At 40.6% G+C, this 22,575-nt stretch overlaps 4 protein-coding genes across 17 annotated transcripts in view; all 4 read left to right on the forward strand.

Annotated features, from left to right (window-relative positions):
- The window catches only part of CG32694 (uncharacterized protein), a 17,193-nt gene extending 10,311 nt beyond the window's left edge, over positions 1 to 6,882 (forward strand). For 2 of the 7 annotated variants that reach the window (NM_167210.2, NM_167209.2), the window contains exons 4-7: positions 4,392 to 4,759; positions 5,154 to 5,289; positions 5,375 to 5,602; positions 5,673 to 6,882. In NM_167210.2, coding sequence (NP_727381.1) covers positions 4,392 to 4,759; positions 5,154 to 5,289; positions 5,375 to 5,602; positions 5,673 to 5,738 — 798 coding nt within the window. In that variant the 3' untranslated portion in view covers positions 5,739 to 6,882. Of the gene's footprint in view, positions 3,007 to 4,391; positions 4,760 to 5,153; positions 5,290 to 5,374; positions 5,603 to 5,672 lie in introns of those variants that run through there. The other 5 variants (NM_001258667.1, NM_001298140.1, NM_167211.2 and 2 more) reach the window with 5 other exon arrangements.
- A 2,327-nt stretch (positions 6,883 to 9,209) lies between these two features.
- CG33557 (uncharacterized protein) lies at positions 9,210 to 10,049 on the forward strand. Its single transcript, NM_001014730.2, has 3 exons — positions 9,210 to 9,461; positions 9,571 to 9,701; positions 9,759 to 10,049. Exons 1-3 carry the CDS (start codon positions 9,235 to 9,237, stop codon positions 9,851 to 9,853), a joined length of 453 nt encoding a protein of 150 aa, NP_001014730.1. The 5' UTR covers positions 9,210 to 9,234; the 3' UTR covers positions 9,854 to 10,049.
- Positions 10,050 to 10,480: 431 nt separating this feature from the next.
- Dna2 (DNA replication helicase/nuclease 2) lies at positions 10,481 to 14,279 on the forward strand. 2 transcript variants are annotated; one of them, NM_167214.2, is made up of 3 exons: positions 10,481 to 11,116; positions 11,174 to 12,211; positions 12,271 to 14,279. In NM_167214.2, the coding sequence occupies exons 1-3, from the start codon at positions 10,571 to 10,573 to the stop codon at positions 13,987 to 13,989; spliced, it is 3,303 nt and encodes a 1,100-aa protein (NP_727386.1). In that variant the 5' UTR covers positions 10,481 to 10,570; the 3' UTR covers positions 13,990 to 14,279. The 2 variants fall into 2 exon arrangements, with proteins under 2 accessions (NP_727386.1, NP_001096933.1); NM_001103463.2 differs by having other exon boundaries at positions 10,481 to 11,113.
- Positions 14,280 to 16,844: 2,565 nt separating this feature from the next.
- The window catches only part of Cht6 (Chitinase 6), a 33,959-nt gene continuing 28,228 nt past the window's right edge, over positions 16,845 to 22,575 (forward strand). For 5 of the 7 annotated variants that reach the window (NM_001258671.2, NM_001258670.2, NM_132370.4 and 2 more), the window contains exon 1: positions 17,538 to 17,732. In NM_001258671.2, the coding sequence (NP_001245600.1) occupies positions 17,724 to 17,732 (9 nt within the window). In that variant the 5' untranslated portion in view covers positions 17,538 to 17,723. Of the gene's footprint in view, positions 16,904 to 17,537; positions 17,733 to 22,575 lie in introns of those variants that run through there. The other 2 variants (NM_001258673.2, NM_001258669.2) reach the window with 2 other exon arrangements.

Raw genomic sequence — 22,575 nt, forward strand, 5'->3', positions numbered from 1 at the left:
AGATTGAACCACCACCACCCACCCAATAATTACATACGCGCACACATAGACACGAACATAGACACATAATCTACAATACCAAACAAAATGATACACACCCACAATTGAGTTTTCAGCCTGCAAAATAGATACAATCATCCGAACAATTGGCCCAAGATCATCAAGAACAGTCAACAATCGACAAGAAATCAGCTACTGCATCAGCATCTCATGTGGAAAGCACCACCACCACCAAAAAATAAACAGCAGAACCACCAAAGAATCTCATTTACCAGTAAAAAAAAAAAAACAAATATAGCAATCAAATCAAATCGCATATTCTTTGTTGACCTTTCGCTGATCTCTTGCTAGGAAATCGACTCCATAGTAAATCGAATTATAGCCCAGGTGATTCGGGTGGCCGGTCCTGGTCTTCTGAATACCATATTGGCCGGAAATCGAGGTGGTGCGGGTGGTGCAGCCGGTGGAGGTACAACGCCGGCTAGCGATTTCGATGCCGATTTCGATGCGGACTTTGACGAGGATGACGATGTGGCGCCATCAAGTAGTCCGGCCACACGGAGTGCAGGTAGTGCACCATCGAGCAGCACCAACGAGGTGGAAGAAAGCCGGCGAGTGAAAATCGATTTGCCCACGTTTGCACCACAATCTGGAGCAGGAGCAGATGAAACGAAAGGTGATGAAAGCCCAATCAACAATCAAGCATCTTCATCCCCAACAACAACCACCAGTCCCAGTAATCCAACAACAACAACCATCACAAGTAGCACCACTAGCACCAGTAGTATCTCCAGTACTACTAGCACGCCAGTGGAGGAGCTGCTCCAGTTGTTTCCGCGCTCCTTTGAGCCAGCAACAACCGCTGATCCCCCGACAGCAATAACAGCAGCAACAAGAACAACAGTCTTACCTGCAACAACCACCACCACCACCACCACCACTACTACTTCTAGCACCACTGATTTAACCCCACCAATTGAACCCACAACCACCAACATACTGTTTCCCAACAACAACAGCATCGATGATCCACAATTGCTAACCATCATAGCCGATATCAATCGTTTATTAAACTCTACCAATTATTTTATTACAACCAGAGATAATATAACAACATCAACAACAACAACAACAACAAAGGCCACAACAATTGACAACAACAACATTACGAAATTATTGCCCGTCTTTGATTGAGCATTGATAAAGACAACAACAAATACAAATACGAAAGGCAAACAAGGATTTGAAAGCAACAACAACAACAAGCACAACAAGAACAACAACACATACGGATGAAGATGAAGAAGAACAAGAGAGCATCAGCAACATCATTTAGAAAAAGCATTTTTTGATTTCGTTTAGAAACCTTCGCTCATCGTTTAACAAATGAAATGGAAATGGGTTCAAAAGTAGTTCGTAAAGTGGTTAAGGAATTGGATTTGCAAAAATACTGGTCAAACACTTAATATTTATGATAGTGAAAATTATTCTATGTTTTTTTTTCAAAATCAAAACCACTTTTGAACAGCTTTGAGCCCTCGAAGCAACGCCCCGCACTCCACCATCGTATATTCCGTAGATTTCACCCCTTCAATCACTCCGCACATGTATAAAAACGTCATTGTATACTTTCGATATGCCCCGTAGGCCCCAAGCTCCTTCGCAAGTAGAACCCCCCGACCAAAACCCTACCCCCGAAAACACCCGCATTGTATTGTATGTAACCGAAACTGAACCACTGAAGCTAACTAATCTCCCCTCCACTCCACCCAAACCGCCCCTTAAAACTCAATGCACCTGCACCACCGAATCTAAATTCGTATACGCACCACTTCGATTCGTGGTTGTTGTAGCAAATCGACGAGCAGGCGAACCGCATTATCTCGAAGCTGCTGAGAACTTTGGGACCCACGGTTCTGCGTACCGCCATCCAGGGAAATACTGCAAATGCGGCCAGGACCAGTTTCGATGCGGACTTCGATGATGATGACGATGAGAGCTCTAAGAGCAGCAGCAGCACATCCACATCCACATCCGGTGGTGATAGTGGCACCCGTGTGACCATCGAACTCCCCACCTTCGAACCCGATGATGACAACGAGATCGATGCGGAAAAGAGCAGCGAGAGCAGCTCCACCAGTACCACAACCACTGAGTCCACCTAAAGTGCGTTTCGTTTGCTACAACAACTGTGAGATACTCGCAAAAAAATACACAGAGAAAAATATCACCAAGACGAGGCATCAAGGCATACCATTGAAATCTTAAACGTTTTGAAATTACTTTTCAAGATGTCCGAAAGTATGCAGGATGATATTTTAAAAATGTAAATACTATCAATTCATTGAAGAATTTTGTATTTGATTTTTCACTGCACACTTTTAGACTTCTACAAACAATTTCATAAGTACGGAAATTTTGTTAGCACGCCTGTATGCAACTTTCGGTTGATATTCCAAAACTCTGTGAGGAAGTACTTTTGAATTGGTATTTAAAATTGGTTTCTCTTTTCCTCAAAATTTCTCCGCGCAGCACTACAACAGCCACCCAACCACCCTCTGCAAAATTTGAAATAAATATTAAAGGAGAATGATAAAATGAAAGTGAAGTTCTCATTGAATTGGCATTGTTAACCAACACTTGATTGTTTTGAAATTACCTTTAGCACACTAGTTTCCAGAACACACGCATACTCACCAGTCTTCTCTTTCTGTCTCTCGTTTTTCACTTTCATGCCTTTGTCTCCCTCGCTCGCTCTCCGTTCTCCTCTCACTTTTCCTCTATAGCGCTCTTTTCCATCTTTTCGATCAACTCTCCTTTGCATCTACTTTTAAACTATTTGCTATATTTTCTGTTCCAAACTATCCTACCTTCTCATGCGCACCCTCATTCCACTTAGGTTAGTAGGTGTTTTTTACAAATTAAAATTTATATATTCTACATTTATATTGTATTAGTTTTGTAAGTCATTTTTTAATACATTTCCAAATATACCGATATAATTGTATCCATTGCGACTTTTTGCTTAAACTTGAAATATCACATTTTTAGTGATCTCAAAACTTATGAATTGTGTCTAAAAGCCTGCATCTTTGTATATACCACATTAATACTCCCCTTCCTGCTCTAAGACACATTTTTTGTTAGTTTTGATATACCTAGAGATTTTCGAAACCCCGAAAAAAATCCATATACACTTTTGGTGCCAAGACAGACTCGAAAAAAAGCGTGTAAAATACCCATTAATCTCCATTGGGGTCACACTTGATGACAAGGTAACTTGTAGGTTTGGTTGGGTGTTTTTCTCACCACAGCACTCGTCTGAACACTCACCACACTTACGAGTGCATTCACATACATAGCTATCTTTGCTATCATCCCCAGATATATTCGATACTCAGTGTACTCATTTCCGCACTCATTTCGCCGTCCTCGTTTTCCGCCCGCCGCAGAATAAAGAAGCAAAAACAAAAGAGTTGACAAGGATTTTAATTTATTTTTTGTTGGCAAAGAAAGAGATTCAATTGTTATCTTTTTAGAACCTTAACTCCTAAATATAAACCCAAGGAAGCGTGAACGATAGTCGATGTCTGATAAAGTGGATTTCTAGACTAAGCGCTCCTCTCTAACTCTCTCTATCTCTTTCAATCTGTGCTGTCTCGCTCCTTTTGTTTTTCTCTTTTGCTTATTTTTGTATCTTTTTCTCTTTATTTTCATGTTCCATTAAAAACCCGATTCGATTTGTGCAATGCAAATAACTCACCACCAAAACAATCAAATCAAATCAATCAAAAAATTACGAACAACGATCCACCGAAAACTGATAACCGATAACTGATAACCGATAACGATAACTGACAACCGAAAATGTATACACAAATATATCGAACGCATTTGTGCACGTATTCGATAACTGCCCATCAATCAATCGATCGATTTCGAAACCACAATCGACAACAAAAATCGCCTGTGCAAATGATCAACCAAAACCACCTAACCTCTTTGTCTCCACCTAACCTCACATTCACCCTAACCTCACAAACTTTAAAATAACCTCACTTTTCGTGAACTCACCAAATCCGAACACACTGAAAAAACGAAAACAAAACGAAATGAAACACACACAAAACATACTGTTGAACACACATAACTCGTCTCCAAATCCTACGCTTTGCCTTTCCCTACCCCCTCCACCATGGGCTTTCCCATCACCCCTTGAACCACCCCCTATACCCCCTCCTCCTTCCTCTCCCCACACGCACATAATCAACGTCCAAATTCCAAATTTTTAAACATACACGCACAATAAAAAACAATGCAACAAATGCCCTACCAAAAATATTGCAAAAAATCAAATGACAAAAATCCAAAACGAAAAAAAAACCCAAAAGAATGGAGCCACTGATACCCAGATCGATTTGTCGGCCATCAACAAGCAATTGGAGGAGACAATCCGTGTGGCCCGCCAGGTGAAGGAGGCGGAAGCAGCCGCCGCCGCAGTTGCCGCCCAGTCCCTGTCCCCATCCTCGTCCTCCGCCTCCTCGCCGGTCGCCCAGGCTCCCATTCCCCTCAAATCCAACGAGCCCATCCAGCTGAGCTTCAACAACGAACTGCCCAGTGTCTCGCCGTCCTCCGGTGTGAACGAAAAGGCCCTGAGCACCAATGATCTCCAGCTCTCCGAGTCCAAGTCGCCGGCGATCGATGAACTCACCCTAGACTCTGCGGAGGAGACCGCCGATCTGGACGATCGCAACAAGAGGTAAGTGAAGGACTACTCCTTCAATGCAATGCTAAGTGCATGGCTGACTAATTTATTATATAATATTCAAAACACTTGTACAAAAAAAGTTTAGGCACTCAACTAATCATACACCTTTCTTCCCTTTCCACCCCTACAACAATTCAACAATGATGCAACATTTCAACAATACTTAATACATTGGAAATCCAACTGATAAATTGCAAACAAAACAAACATGAAACAAAATTCAACAACTTATAAATATAAATTTACTACTCAACAACATTTGCATCACACTGAACAACCAACAACAAATTCGAATGGAATTACCTCAACAACGAAATTCAACAACATACTAATATCAATAACGATCAACAACATACGCTTTGAATTGGAATGGCCTGACCAATAGTAATCTGTTCAAAAGGTTCCTCAGCTTTGGCGGTGCGGGTCTCGCCGGCGGCTCAAGCGGCGGTGCAGGAGGTTCGCCCAGTGGCAATGCTCTGGGAGCCGGCGGCTCCGGCAACTTCCTGCTGGATGTGGTGAGGGTAAGTACCACACCCGTTGGCTGAACTTTCAACCGTTATCCAGACATCTAATTGGTATACTTTACTTCCACGAACAAACAAACAGCTCTTTTCGGGCAGTGTTCAGACCCAGCAGGGCGATGAGGCGGCCAACTCGGTGGGCGGCAGTGCCGGCAGCAGCAGTAGCAGCGGCAGTTTGGGCGGCGATGGTGACGCCGATGGCGATAGCACTCGCAACGCCGATGGCTACACCGAGGGCATTCCCGGCCCAGTCACGCGCCTCGTGGTGCTGGCCAATCGCGGTCTGGCCAATCTCGTCCAGGATTTGATTCTGGTGAGTAACAGTAACTAGGGTTTTATGTGCTATTAATCTAACGAAATCTATGTTACCTACCCGTTTGCAGCGCGTTGCGGCCACCAGCGAGAAGTTCGTGAACTTCAAGGCCAAGCTGATAACGGCGCTGATCTAAGGTCAAGGGTCAGCACCGGCCACGCCCTCGCCCGAATTAGTCAAGTCACCAACCTGTACAGAGTCAAATGCAGCAGATCATTCTCTCTAACTCGCTAGCCCCAAACGCCCCGAAAGTCTGTCTCTATCTCCCTCTGTCTCACCCCAGAAATAACCCCCTTTCCAATGCCCCACACACCCACTCACAACAACCCCACACACACACACACACACACAAACACGGCCACTCATTCACACGGAGAGAATTTTGTTCGATCAAAGAAATTTCCCGGCAATGTCAACATCTTTTTTTTAAATTCATAGCAAATTTTTTTATAACATAAACGAAATTAGTTAAAACAAACTAAACACAAAAAAAAAATTATAAAACCATAAGCAAAATTGGCAGAAAAAAAAACACGAATCAAAGAATTTTATTTATATGTATCAATAAAAGAAACAAAATCGAATCGAAAGTATGGAAACAACATTCATATGAATATGTTTAGAAGAAGAAACGCCTGATACAATTATTCCTGCCCTAGTACTATATCTCTATTTTCCCTGACCCGTCTATCCATATCTTTAAAATTTTCAACGGCTTTTGTAAATATTTTGCTATTTGCAAATTTTCCCCCACCACTTTTCCTAAACCCAATTTCCCTAATTTGTAATTGACCTCTTCTCTCCTTTTTGTGTATATTTTGTGTTCTATTAAAAAAAATCATGACTGTGGTGTTTTATTTACTATTATTTTTAATTATTTTAAACGAAAACGAAACGAAGAAGATGAATGTGAAGATAATGATGATGATGATGATGATGAAGAAGAAAGCTAAGTGGATGCAGAAGACACGTCAAGTTTCTATTAGATGAAATGTAGCCGAGCTTAATGTTTTTTTTTATTTGCTGTTGTTGGTCAAAGAGCCCCAAAAACACCCATACACAAACACGCACATTCACTGAAGCATACTCAATATATAAAACCGATTCGATATGCCTATTATATATATAGAACCGTTCTTGTTCGACTTCCCTGTGTCCCCTGGATTTGTTTGTAACTCCCCATAATCCTAAGCGAATTGTGTTTTTCTAACTATGATTTTTTTCTAGCTAGCTAAGTGAAACTTTCGAAAAATGTGTATAAAATAAAATAAAATGATTATAAATATTTCATATTCTGTGTATTCCATCTTTTAAAAAGGGGAAAATGTTCATTTATAGACTGAAGTATTCTAAAATATATTTGCAATGGTCGGCATAGAATGAGTTAAAGTGGGTTAAAACTAAAGGAATTGCCAATTTGAACGGGTAATTATCAAGGCTAGCCATTCCTACCACTTTTTTGGCGGATTTAGGGAAATTGAGTTTCGAGTTAATTTTCATCAAAATTTGTAAAAAATGGCCAAAAAATAGAATTTTTATTTGTGGATACAGTTCGATTGGGAATTTAAATACGATCACAACGGTGTATGGCATTCCATATTCAGACAATTATTTTTAAAGTTGTGGCAAAAAAACTGATTATTTGAATGAACGAAATTCGGAAAAACGGATTTTGCCAAAAAGTTAATATTTACAAACGGAATTTTCGTCATAACTTGGCTGAAAATAGTCATATAGATAAAAGAATAACTGTTTTGAGCAGCAATTACCAGTGCTAACGATCCCTATCAATTTTTGAAGAATTTAGGAAAATTAATTTTTGGGCATATTTTCTCATTTTTTATAATCGTCAAAATTTGCAAAAAATCGGAAAAAAATTGAATTTTTATTTTTGAACACAGTTTGATTGGGAATTTAAATACGAGCAGAATGAGATATGGCATTCCATATTCACACAATTATTTTTAAAGTTGTTGCAGAAAAACTGATTATTTGATGACGGAAATTGGACAATTCCTAAAATTCGATGTTTGCGAAGCGGATTTTCTTCATAACTTGGCTAAAAATGATCGTAGAGATAAAAGAATAACTGTTTTGAGCAGCTTATTACCAATGCTAAACATTCCTATCCCTTTTTGACGGATTTAGGAAAATTAATTTTTGGGTAAATTTTCGCACTTTTTGTAAGGGGTAACATCATCAAAATTTGCAAAAAATCTGAAAAAAATTGAATTTCCATTTGTGAATACAGTTCGATGGGGAATTTAAATACGAGCACAACGGTATATGACATTCCATATTCAGACACTTATTTTTAAGGTTGTAGCAAAAAAACTGATTATTTGAAGACCAAAATTCGGAAAAACGGATTTTGCCAAGAAGTTGATAATTACAAACGGAATTTTCATCATAACTTGGCTAAAAATGCTCATATAGATGTAAAAACAACTGTTTTGAGCAGCTAATTCCCAGTGCTTATGATCCCTATCAGTTTTTGAAGAATTTAGAAAAATTAATTTTTTGGTCAATTTTTGCATTTTTTGTAAGGGGTAACATCATCAAAACTTGCAAAAAATTGCCAAAAAATAAAGTTTTCATTTTTGAACACAGATCGATTGCAAATTTAGTTACGATTTCGGCGAGGTATGACATTCGCTATTTGGACAAATATTTTTTAAGCTGTGCCCAAAATACTAAATATATTACAGTTTGCATGGGAATTTAATTACGAGCTTAGAAAGGTATAGCATTCCATATTTGTTTATTTATTTGTTTATTTTCAATGTTTTGTACGAAATCCGATTTCTTGAACTTTTTGTTTGAAAATACGCAAAGAATGCATTTGATTAGGTGAATAAATTTAATAATATCGTTGGCAAGCCATCCATATTTTACGTTCAATTAATTATACTACACTATGATGGCCAAGTATTTTAAAATTAAAAATTAATGTGAGAAATGTTTTTGGGCAATTAAGAAACGTTTGCAAATATTTGTACAATTTCGCAGTGAGTTGCTTCGTTGCACACCCTCTCGATTTTCTCGAATCTGGTTTATAAATATCTGGATTATCCATCTCGGCACATTCCATACAAAACTGCGTTGCTTGAGTGAGCAAATGAATAAGTGACTGAATGACTGACTGACTGACTGACTGACTGACTAACTGAATGACTTACTGTAACGCATGCGTGGCATGTGTGCGGTCCAGAAAAACCAAAAACAAAAATAAAATAAAATAAAAGTAGCGGGGGAGGGGAAGGTCAGGGTCTAAGTGCCACTTCCGTTTTCCACAAGCAAACAAACAAATTGGCCCAACAAATCGCCGATGGACAAATGGGGATGGATATATAGATGTTACTTATCCTTGGTACGCCAGCCACTTGATGCACAATTAGTATCGCACAAGTGCCCGGCATTCTTCACTTTTTGTTTTGACAAGTGCACACATTTAGCGAAGAAAACGCACTCGTTATTGTTTCCCATCTTCACGCACAATTTGTCGTCACTAGCCGATGACTTAATTCATTTAGCAGATCCCAAATATGCAGCCGGGGCATATAGAAGTGGATATAGTCATGGGCTCGGCCATAGAGTCCGTTCAGTTGCTCGCCAATCGCCGCTGCTAACGGATGGCGGTCTCATCGTCCTCGTCGTCGTTTTCCAACTACTTGATGGCGGTATTTGCCCAGGATAGCAATAGTAGTGGCAGTGCCAGCGGAAGTGGAGCAGCCGCCGACTCGGAGGACTCCCAGATTGGCCAGGAGGCCAATCCAGGTGGCCAGGAGAATCAGGGAAATCACAGGAGGCGACCGCCGCGCCAGAAGATCAATGCTAGAGAGCGCTATCGGACATTTAAGTGAGTAAAAAGTATATAAATGTTAATAAGCAAAACATAGCCCTAGTTGAAAGTGTATTTATTAACAATTAACCATTTAATATTTTCTTTTTTTCCTAAACAAAATCAGTGTTAATTCGGCCTACGAGGCATTAAGAAATTTAATACCCACGGAGCCCATGAATCGCAAGCTTTCAAAGATCGAGATCATCCGCCTGGCCAGCAGCTATATAACGCACCTAAGTAGCACCCTAGAAACAGGTTTGCTTAAAAAACGTTATTCATATAAAAGTATACTAATTTGTTTAAATTTTTAAGGCACTGAATGCCAGCCATGTTTGCTGCACAAATACGAGAGCGAAGGAATAACTAGACGTATCAGTATCTGCACCTTTTGCCTGAAAACCAAATGAAATTAATTATTTATTGGATATTTCTAAGAATATTTATATAATTCGTCGTATCTGTTGCATTTAGGAAATCGAATTGGGCGCCCAATTGAAGCGCCACCTATGGTAATTTTCTGGAACGAACTTCCACCGAATGTGAACTGCTTGCCACAACACAACTGCTTTACTAAGCTGTTGTAGTTCTTCAACATTTCGATCTCTTGTGTAGGATAAAAATAAATTAAAATTAAATTAAATTAACTATAATATTGAAATCTATTTAAAAATTGGTGGTGATAAGAATTCAAAATCAACACGAGCAATTTAATATATGTCGCTAAATTGTCGCCATCTGTGCGGATGTTTTCCACAACTGCGCCACCTGTACTTCGTTAAGATGACTAAAATTAGTAGCTAGATCTGAAGTATCAAATATATACATATAAAAAGAAAACAAAAAGTAAGCAGAAGGCAGCTTAAGCAATTTTATATATTAAATAATTGTTTGATACACATTACTTCATTTTCTAACAACTGTTAGTGATAGAAGGAGATTTTAGTTTAAAACACGCGGTAATTTTTAAATAGCTACAAGCTAGCTAAATAGCAACGAGGCGCCGGTGTGTTCATAAGTATTTTACCACACGCAGAAAACAGTCACTCTGTTCCCGCCAAATCATTTGTACGCATAACTGAAATAAAGTAAATAATTTGATTTAACAATAACAAATAGCCCCTTCGATGGCCACCAAACGCGTGCTGACGCCTAATATTTTGGAGAATGATAACACTGACGTGACGTCATCCAATCCACAAAAGAAATTCAAAGAGCAACTGGATTTTTCGTCAGACGAAGTGGAGAACATTGATTGGGGTGACAATGATGACTTCGATTTGGCGCTGATTGCAGCTATGGATTCTATATCCAATCATCGATTGGAGCTCACCAAGTGGCAGCGTTGCGAAGTGGTGCGGCTGGAGCAGCTCCCCAATAGAAAAGGCCTTAAAGTGCATGTTAAGAGGATTTCTGGCGGGGATCCGGAGACAGCTGATTGCCAACTGCTACCGCCGTGGAATTGCATGCCAATGCAAGTTGGAGACACTGTCTCCCTGTTGGGCAAGTGGGATCCGTCTGCAGGATGCTATGTGGTCGATAAGGAGCAGGGCTACTGCGTGTCCCATCCGGATTTCCTCATTTCCGGCACCACAGTCACCGGTTCCCTGTTTTGCAAACGGAAATCTGTTCTGCAGGAACGATTTCGCGGTCTGGACTCGGGAAACTCTGTTGTGAGTACATCTCGATATCAGCATAACCCAATTTATCCAGAATGTATTCCATTTCAGATGGTCATTGGCACTCTGGTGCACGAATTGCTGCAAAAGGTTCTACGCCAGAAGCTCTTCGATAAAAAACACATTCAATCTGCCCTCCAGGAGATGCTGGCCAGCTCTTCTTTGGCTCATTTACTCTATGCCAGCAATCTCATCCAGGTGGAAATGGAGGATCATCTGATGAAATTCATTGATCCCATTGTCAGTTTTGTGGCCCAATATGTGAAGGGTGAACCGCCAAGTGTTTTGCTGCCCGAAGTCTATAGAGGTCAAATCCACGAGATATGCGATATAGAGGAGAACCTCTGGGTTCCACAACTGGGACTCAAGGGTAAGGTGGATGTCTCCGTAAAGGTAAAAAATCAACGGCAGAGGGAGGAGATCATACCACTGGAACTGAAGACCGGCCGAGCCAGCTTCTCCATGGAACACAAGGGCCAATTGCTGCTCTACCAACTGATGCACTCTGCCCAGGGCAGGGATACTCAATCGGGATTGCTTCTGTACCTCAAAGAGGGACTCCTACGAGAAGTTGCTAGCGGGAGAAACGAACAGAGGGATCTCCTTATGTTAAGAAATGATCTGGCCTACTGGCTAACACGTGAAGTAGCCATTCCGGCTAGCAAGGAGGATCCACTGGAGCAACTGCCGCTACCCGAACCCGTTTACCATCACAGCGCCTGCGGCAATTGTGCCTACAATACCATTTGCTCCAGTTTCGCCCAGAAGGATTCAAGTTTACAGCTAAGCGACTCACATCCCCTCAAGAAACTCATGCCACAGCTATTGGAGCATCTAAGTGAGGCAGACCATGCCTACGTGCAGCATTGGTGTGGTTTGCTGGCTCTAGAAGAGCAACACAATCGGCAGTCCTCGCATGTGAGGTCTTTTTGGACGAAGGACCCTGCGGAGAGAGAAAAAGAAGGCATAGCCATTCGACATTTGAAGCTAGTGAAGGGTCAAGAAGTGATATTAGAAGAGGGACGCTATCGCCAGACCTTGGAGCTCGGTGAAGAGGCAGATCCCAGTCGAGATCTCAGCCTCAGTGGGGTATGTTTTGCCACAAAATCCACAGATCACTATATTCTTATCTCAACTCTTTCTTTCAGTTCGACTTGGGCGAATATGTTGTAATCAGTTCCACATCCCGTTTGGCCGTTGCTGCTGGTTTTATTGTATCTATAGAAGCTCGTCGTTTGGATCTTCGGCTGGAGAGGGATCTTAGCCAGCGTTATAGCGAGGAGACCTTTATTATTGATAAGCACGATTCGCAGTCCTTTGCCACTTTTAACTTTACCAATCTTGGTATGCTGCTCTCCGAGGGAGAACGCTTCCAGGAGCTGAGAGATATTATTGTGGCCAAGAAGCCACCAGAGCAGCACAAAGTTCTGCCCAAGATCATCCTCACCAAGGGAGCACCCATTCTGCTGAATCTTAACAAAGTGCAACAAAATGCTGCTTTGCGTGCTTTGACAACCAGCAGTCACCTGTTGATCAAGGGACTGCCCGGCACTGGTAAGACCCAGACATTGGTTGCCCTTGTCAGACTGCTCCATCTTCTCGGAAAGAGTGTGCTTATTACAGCACAAACGCATTCGGCTGTGGACAATCTGATCATGCGTTTGCTGCCTTTCGGATTGCCCATGATGAGATTGGGCTCTGGGTCTAGGATTCATAAGCAGTTGGAGGAAATCAGCGAAGAGAGGTTAACAAAAGACTGCAAAACAGTAGAGGAATTGGAGAAGGCTCTAGGGCAGCCTTCCATTGTGGGAGTGACCTGTCTGGGATGTGGACATCCGCTCTTTCAGCGTCGTCAGTTCGATTATTGCATCGTGGATGAGGCCACGCAGGTGTTGCAGCCCACCGTGTTGCGTCCATTGATTCACTGCAGCAAATTTGTCCTTGTGGGAGATCCAGAACAGTTGCCGCCGATTGTCAGATCCAAAGAAGCCCGACAAAGGGGAGCGGATGAGACTTTATTCCAAAGATTGGACTCGGAAAAGGCCACCGCCGTTTTGAGTTTACAGTACCGCATGAACAAAACCATCACCCGGCTGGCCAATGAGCTCACCTATGGAGGAGACCTTAAGTGTGCATCGGATGAGGTGTCCGGCGCGAGGTTTGAAGTCGAACTGTTGAACGAAGCACCCAGATGGGTGCAGCGTGCCTTAACCACTCATTTAGAGCAGGCAGTCACGCTGATAAATACAGGGGATTGCTTAGAGCGTTGCCAGGAATTCGTTTATGCATCCCAGCGACTGGTGGATACCTGCTCATCCATAGAGCAAAGCTTTAGCGAGGACAAAGATGAGATTAGGAAGCTTACTTCCAAAAAGAGAGTATCCAAATACACAAACTACTGTGAAGCGGGCATAGTGATGCACTTGCTCAGATATTTATTAAAATCGGGCTACGAAGCCTCCAGGATTGGCGTGATAGCACCATATCGCGCTCAAGTAGAGCTATTCAAAAAGCTCGCCTCCAAACTGGACACCGACCTGGAGTGCAACACCGTGGATCAGTTCCAAGGCAGGGATAAAAATCTCATCATATACAGCTGCTCCAAAACAGGTGGTGATTTCTCTGACATGGAACGCTCACGGGAGGCAGAGATCCTGGAGGATCAGCGCCGTCTCACAGTGGCTATTACCCGTGCCAAGAACAAGCTCATCCTACTGGGGGACATTAAGTGCCTGGAGCAATACGGTCCCTTCCGTCAGCTTTTTAAGCACATTCCGGACAGGTGTCGGCTCAAGTTGGAAGAAGGCCGCATGGAGTTCGGCTGGCAGCGCATCCAAGAGGATTTGGTTGGTCTAATGGACACCTAGGTAATTGCTATATTTATTACTTTTTTTTTAATTATTATTATTATTATTTACTTGGCTTGTTGAAGAAATTATTCTAAATGGGATTTAGTGAGATATGCATTATTGTAGCATTTAATGTTTACAATATATACTGATTAAATTAGATTTATTTAATAATTTGAAAGTGAGAAGTTTAACACATTCTTGCTACTACAAATTTAAGAATAATTGTTTATTTTTGAGAATCTTTACTCACTAAATCCTCACTTAAGACCCCTCAATAAAATCTTTAACACATTGTTATTAACCGCATTACTAGGGCTTTGTTTGTTTAAAGATTTTCTGTAATCTTTTAATCCAGAAAATAGCTTTATAAACTATTTTCCCACATGGCAGTCTTTATAGTCTTTATATATATTTTTTGTACTTCTTACCACCACCCACACCCACAGCCGTTGTTCGTGTGTGTTCCTTAACCTGCCCCTTCCAAGCGGAAGTTGGGCACATCGAGGTCTGAGCTGCTGCTCTGCGTGCCCTGAATATGTGTATGTGGAGGTATATGGTTATATATGAGTGTGTATGAAACATATGGAGAGGCGGGAAAGTGGCACTTGCAGCGGATGCATTTAACAGCCAGGAGCGAACGTGAGTCATCCTTGAGATGATTATCGTATCATTATCGTCATCGTCATCCATGCAGGTGTGTTGATGTTCGCCTGGGCAAATGGCAGTTACCAAATGCGAGATTGATTGCCCTCAAAGGCGGGAAAGGCTAAAGCAGAGATAAAAACGAAACCAAATGAAATGAAATTTAATGAAATGAGAAGACAGCTCTTAAAATAGGAAAGAAATAAGAGGTAGGGTAGGCAAATACCCTATAGGATTGTAGTAGTAGTAGTAGTAGTAGTTGTAAAAGTAGGAGTAGTAGTAGTAGTAGTAGCAGAATTAGTAGTAGTAGTACTAGAAGTAAAGATAGTAGTAGTAGTAGTAGTAGTAGCAGAATTAGTAGTAATAGTACTAGAAGTAAAGATAGTAGTATAAGTAGAAGTTAAGATAGTAGTAGTAGTAGTAGTAGTAGCAGAATTAGTAGTAATAGTACTAGAAGTAAAGATAGTAGTATAAGTAGAAGTTAAGATAGTCGTAGAAGTAGAAGTTGTAGTTAGAATAACTATTCTAATGTCTGTGTTAGTACTTTTAGTAGCAGAAGTAGTAGTAGTAGGGTAGTTTTTTTTACCACATCCCTGATATAACCCATATACCCATTGATATCATTGATACACCATTGAAGAGTCCGAAAACACCAAAATAACCATTGGAGGGCAGAAAGCGGACACAGTCAGATGGATATGGTATGTGAAAGACGAATACTCGTAAATTGGGAGTGGAGTGACAACAGGGAGAAAGAGGAAGAAGGCCAAGAGCAGTAACAGTAACAGTCGAAGGGGGGGGGGGGGGGACAACAACACTAATGGGCATAAACAAATCGCTTGATAAAATATTTGAAATTCATTTCGCGCCGCCGCTTGGCAGCCGTTGGCATTTCGATGACAGCATTTAATGCTTATTATGTAAACTCTTTTTTCTCTAACCGGGCCATTGGGTATTATTCGTTATTGGGTATAGGGAATGGTGTGGACTGTTGTGGAGTGGAGAGTGGGTCCAAAACAAAGGTCAGCCACAATATTATTGGGCACTGAATTGATTTTGAGTTCCGGCCAAACCCAAAATGTGGTTTTTTTTTTTTTTTTGAAACACCCTCCATCATCTCCCTCCACTTGTGTGTGCGCAACAAATTAAGCCCATTAAGCATCTTCGGGCAGCAGCAGCAACAACAACAACAACAACATCACCTGTTGCAATAGATTGAACACTCCAATCACAAGATGATCCACAAAAACCTCGGGCCATTTGTCTATAAAGCGGCTCAAATCTGTGGGAAGATGCGCTGACTGATGGGCTTTAACTTTCGCACAAATTTCCACCGAAAATTGCACAAATTTAGCTTAATAGGTTATAATTGTACCTATGATAAACGCTTTAAGACAAAATTAGCAAATTATACACCTTTCAACTTGGGCGAAATGAAATTACTTCTATGGCTATAATTAAAAGTTATTAAATAATCGAATCGAACATTAAAAGGAATGAAAAAGTACTATTAATTGATATTAAATTAAATTAATTGTAATTATTTAAATTATTTTTAATCTATTTTTAGAAATATCTTATAAAGAAACATCATTAATATACTCCTATTTTACATATCTATTTTCAACAAATCGCTGCCATGGCTGTATAAATTGATTTAAATTAATTTCGAGCTGTGTATTTTAAGGGGAATCACCTAAGCTAAGCCCTTTTGAACTCTTAATCAATATAGAAAAATCATAACAATCATTTTATTTTAACATTAATATATACCTTTTATGTCTGTAAAAATTGTCATTTATTAAAATCTACAGCAAGAATGTCTTGCACAACCCTAAATCCATTTACCTCGATTATGGCCAACAATTAGTGAACGATTTCACTGCCATTTAACGCTCAAACCGCAAAAGTGTGTCCATAATTGATAATTTTTTATTTCTGGTCATGAAGCAAATTAAAGCCGCACCATTTAGTTTTTCTTGGCTTTTGTGTGTAATTTTAGGGCCCAAGAACTGCGTTTTGTTTGCAGCGTTTACGTACGTGTTTCTCGCCCGCTGCCTGGCAGTTGTTAACTTGGCCAAAAGTGCCATGTTAACTGGTTTAACAGACTTTAACTGGCTTTTGCGGCTGCGCAGCAACTGGTTGCTTGGTGTTGCTAGTTGCTGCCGCTGCTGCTGCTGCTGTTGCTGCTTGGCCTCTGTTATGTCGCATGTTGCTGGTTTCTGGTTGCTGTTGGCCACGCTTTTTGGCCACCAAACGGATTCAGTGCAGCGGCGACTCTCGAACGGTATTGTTGGCTTTAGCGGTAACTCGCCATTGGCCGTGCATACGAAAAAAGATACACTCTGTTTATATAGTCAATCGTTTCTACTGTTTTTTTTTTTTTTTTGTTTGTTTTTTTGTTTGTTGAATTCGTTCGTGGCTGGAACTTTTCTTGCATTTTTTTTGCTTTTCTGTTTAGCTTGGTAGTTGTTTTTTTTTTTCTTGTTCAATTTGCGTGCCTCGAGTGAATGTGGATAATTTGGCAGATAGTTTTTCTGCGATTTGATATGTGTGCGGATTTAGTTATTCAGTTATATTGGGCCAAAAAGAGCACCGCCGACGCCGCCGCGCCTGGCCGAAAGTGAAAAACTGAATGCGCAGACGTGTGTAACAGTTTTTACTTTCGGCCTGGTTTTCTGCCTTTTTTTTCGGCATCTCTAGTAGTTGCTGTTTGGGTTGCTTTTTTTATTTGGCTGCTGCTGCTGGGAGGCAGTGGAGCATTCAGCCAAGATCTGTGCAGATTGCATAAAATACAGACAGACCAGCAGCAGCAGCAGCAGCAACAACAGCAGCAACTGCTAACTGCAACCGCATTTAGCCCAGTTTTCTGAGCAAATATTTTCGAAAAGCTAACGACAAAAAAATCTCACACTAAATCTTAGCGTTATTTTTTCCTCCTCGTCGTTGTCGTCGCGTTTAACTCAAATTATAACAACAATAAAAACAACAACGAGAGCAGCAGCAGCAGCAACAGCAACATCAGCAGCAGCAACAACAACAACAGTAACAACATCTAGCCCAAAGGAGCCTTGTATTGCCACCTCGACCAGCAAAAAGCCGCCAAAATGCTTCCGGTAAGTGGTTGCAGCGATATATAAGAGAGCAAAAAGAAAAAAAAGAAAAAAAATAAAAAAAATTGAACAAAAATCCACAAAACAACTCTCGACATTAACTGCAAAACTGAAAAATCATTTTTATTTCGCATTTTTGTTTCTTTTTGCCGCTTTTGTGGCCTGCATTTTGTACGCAATTAGCGCAAATCTGGCGAAAAGTAGTAAATATTTAGACCAGTTCGGCTATATCGACTGGATTTCCTGGCCAGCTTAAAAAGGCTGTGATTTATTTCGTTGAAAACAACCTTGGCAGGATCCGCGCTCGAAAGCTGTTATCCTTGAGTGAAAAAAGGCGAAAGATCAGGAAAGATTGCCAAACTGGTTACTCTTCGTTCTCGTTGATTTGAATAATTCATGGAGGCCGCGTTTTCGATTTCGTTTGCCTGGTTTAACTTGATATTAAAATGTCTCTCTTAGATGATTGCATAATTAATTTGTGTGACACATCGTGCTGGGCGCGAAGAATTCATCAGAATATGAGTTTTCGACGTGTTAAGTAATAGTTCTATCAAAAGTAAAAGTTTAGGGAATTCGTTTTTATAGTTTATGTGCTACTAAACAGACTAAGTGCTGGAATTTCAAAAATGTTTGAAATTTGTAATCAACTAGATCAAGATAAGCTATCTAGATCTTAAAGAATTTTTACGACTCATACAATTATGCATTTTGTATTTGCATATGAATTCGGAATCAAATATTTTATGGTTAATTTGCATTAAAATTCATAAATACTAAGTTGGACATATCTACGAACTATCTTTGATTAATTAATTGATCGAAAGTTCAGGTCGATTGGTTATCATTCAGGTGGGGAATTCGTCAAAAAGTGAGAGGAATGAGATATGCACGCCCACATAAATTGATCTAAAAATCATTTTTACGATCTCGCGCCTTATGTAAGCCACCACTTTCAACCGATTAACACTTTTGAAGACGCCAAAGACGTCAACACGATTGCAATTCCCATGCTAATCGAAGCGATCGAGTGCAAAACTCAAAACTGAAAACTTTCAAACACGAATCGCGAAATCGCTGCGAGATACATTGCACGCATATTAAAAGATGATGGTGTCTACTTATTGCTATTTAGAGATACATCCCAGACTTTTACTATTTTACAATTTCACTAGCTTCGCTAGCTTGAGGGGGCCGCAAATCGAATCGAAACGAGGCTCTACATCCGCTTGGACCTTCGATGAGGCATATTTCTGGCCCAAACCGAACCTATGATATTTCTGTTGCTCATGCAAATTTGCTGCTGCGCATGCGCATAAAACCCGTTTAGGAATTGTGTTATTTTTGATGGCTGTTTTTTTTTTTTTTTTTTTTTTGTTATTTTTGTCAATTTTCGGCTTGAACTTATTTTATTTTCGGCCACGTTTTTTTCTGTGGGCCCGCGGGGGCGAAACAAGTTTGGCGACAAGTGCTGCCAAGACTAGCCAAAATGATGTGTCTCATCTCCGCCAATCCGTTTGACGTCAGGCCGCAAAAATGCGTGAGAAGAGGAAATCGTCTTCGGCTTTTGTTTTCTTCAACAAAATAAAGGAAAAATATCAGCCGGAAATCGGTGGCCCAGCCCCAGAAAATAAGCCAGCGAAAATTGCTATTTACAAATTCATGCAACAGCAAAACTGCAACTGCAACATTGCAAGTTGCAACGCCAACGCGTTGCAGCCGCACCCAAAAGACAATGACAGTGAACTGAAAAGCAAGACGAGTCCAATCCAATCCATTCCGATCCTCCTCCATCAGCCATATGCATGCATTAAATCAGTCGGTCGGTCTATTCAAGTGTCTGATTTTCAATTCAATACCCTTTCCAAGTGGCTGCTTTACTTCTTCAGATGATTATTACCTTAAGAGCACTGTGAAAACAAAATTATATATACATTATATGATATTAGGAGCAACTAAAAGCTCATGATTCATTCATATTTCAAATATCCCAAAAAAAAAAAAAAATAAGCTAAATCATTAAGTGATGACGAGCTGCAAGCCATCTAGGTCCGCGTTCATATTGAAAAATTACATCCCAATGATGCTGATCTCGGATGAATTCATACGTATCATCTGACCCCGGAGGTGGTACATCCGCCTCGAAGTCATGGAAAGGTTTCCAGATTGGCAAATCGGAATTCGCAGCCGGCTGAAAGTGAAACCCGAAGAGCGTAGAGTTAAAAAGTGAATGTAGATACCTATATAAATTTATATATATATATATATATAGATTAAATTGGCGACCTGCGGGGGGCTGATGCGTTTTGGCATTTTATTCAAAAAGCATTATAGAAGAGTGTCATTAAGTTACCGGTTTTTGGGCTATTAAACCGCATTGGCCTGAAATTCCAGCATTCCCAGTGCAATCGCCTTTGGTAATTGTATCTGTCAGATGCACAGATACACGTGCATCGGGATCTGTCTTCAGTTTTATTGCAAAATGTGCCATTTTTCTTTTTTATTTTTGTTGGCTACCGCCGTAGCTGCCTGTACTTACGTTACGTATACGCCACCGGCACACAGGGCACCAGCGGGTTAAGGCGATTTTGCGGGATGGGGGCACAGGCAATGCGGGCTTAGCGCAGAGACATACTCCAGAGACTACCGGGATGATTCAATTCCATGACAACGACAACGACAACACCGCTAACCAGCCATGTCTGCGAATCGTGGGGCGTTAGGGGGGTTAAAACGGGGGTCTACCTCGGCTTTGATTTGGGAACATGCAAATCATTAACACACCGACAGCCGACAGGGTGGGCCGGGTGCTCCCTTTGATATTTGAGTCTGCATTCGGTTGGTGCAGCTTTTGGCATTTTGCAACCGCCCTTTAAGCGCCGATTTTCAGTTGCACATTGCTCAACTAAATTATGAAGAATTAATAGATATGTAAATTAGTACATAACAAAATAGTAGTGGCATTGAATAGAATGAACTAAGTAAATAGGAACATGAAACATTGAAATTTAGCAGGCAGAGTTTCTTGCAGTCAACTTCTTGGCCAATTAAAAAATATATATACTCAATGGCCGCACTTTCCATCAAAAAATCAGATTCCCACCCTTGGAGTCCAGCCTCTGGGGCCATTTGGCAGCACTCGAGACGTAACTGTTAATTCAACTGACAGACTTAAGCACATATAGCGAAAATACAAAATCTATATATATTCATATTTATATTCGTATTCATATAAGTCGGTGTTTTTACAGACAGACTCATGGATCGGTTATGCGGCCTGAAGGTCAACGTGTTTCGAGGCGGAGAAAAAGCAAGAGTTATAAATTAATTTATTAAGCCAGAGCGTCGAAGCCAACCGAGTTCCACTCGCGGCATTTAAACTCGTTTTCTTGGGCCGCAAATAGCCTAGCCGTAGCAATAACAAAACAAAGCACTTGCTCAAATTCCAGAGTCTTGACCAACGGTCCAACTGACCCCCAATTGGTATTTAAAAGAATGTGACTGCATTTGCCACACAAACACAAATGGCCGCAAACGAAACGAAACGAAATGGCTAGGAAAATAAATCAAAACGAGGCGGTGGAGAGTTGACAATTGCCATTTTAATTGCCGCAAGGATGGCGTCTAAGTAAATGGAGAGCTTTGTGACAGATTTGTTCGGAAATTGAAATAAATGGTTCAAAAAGTCGTTCAATTCAACACATATATTTTTGCAAAATTTTGCACAATAACGAAATTTAAAAAATCCCTCTATTCGATGGCTCAATTAAAAATGAATCAGAAAACCATTTCAACTTCTTTCGCAACTGACATATTTCACTTCGTCTTTCACTCTCTGAATCACTTCCTCTAATTTCCATTTAATCTTCGTTTGCTCATCCAAACGAAAATCACAATATGAAAATACTACAAATATTTTACAATCAAGAGGCACACAAATTTTGAAAAGTCATGTCTCGATCTAATTAAGTTGAGTCCGGCTAATCGGATGTAACAATGGCATTATCTTCATGGGCAACCAAATCTTCGCCTTAACCCCTGGCTACCCCTCCCTTAACCCATTGGGTGCCACTTCACGAGCCGCCGAAAATCATCCAAAATTAGCCAGTGCCCAGTTTGTTTTTTTTTTTCGACCTCAGCCTCTCCATCTCGACTTGGGATTTTCATCTGCAACTCAACTTGAACCTGAATGTGCATCACGATTATGTTTTTTGTTTTGTTTTCTCGGGTTTTCATGTTTTTTTTTTCACGAGTTTCGATGTTTTTTTGGTCGGCCTGTTGCCGGATGCGCCAGTCAGCTTGTATCTTTCTTTTTTTAACATTTTTTTTTTTTCGAATTTGTGGACTTAATAATTTCCACTGAACGAAATTGAAAGTGAGCAAAACCGAAACCGCAGAAGGCGCAACAACGGTTAAAAGTTAATACGAAAAGAAAAGGTATAAATAAATTGTATACTAAAGCCGTGTTTAAAAGGGCATAAAAGTTACGCAAGATCAACGCTCTTCGATTGAGCTTCTTCCGTTTTGGTTTCATTTTATTTGCTGCTCATTGTGTTGAGATGACATAATTGGTTCAAATGGCAAAAAGAAATGCTCGCAGCACTTTTACAACTGTTTAATTTGGCCACCGGCAATAAAAACTAAACAAAAAAAAAACCCGGCAAGTGGTGGTGCAGAAAAAAATAATAAAAGAGATGAGTTGGTGTATAACACCTACCGTTAGCCGCTGCTAATTTCGCTTGGCTTGCCAATTATCGCTTAGCCCGTTGATAATTGCAAAGTAAATGTGCTGCAAGTTTGTTGTGGATCCATCCGGCGCCCTACGAAAAAAAAATGTGGATTTATTTTT

The sequence above is a fragment of the Drosophila melanogaster genome, chromosome X (genome assembly GCF_000001215.4).
Source record: "Drosophila melanogaster chromosome X".
NCBI classification, from domain to species: domain Eukaryota; kingdom Metazoa; phylum Arthropoda; class Insecta; order Diptera; family Drosophilidae; genus Drosophila; species Drosophila melanogaster.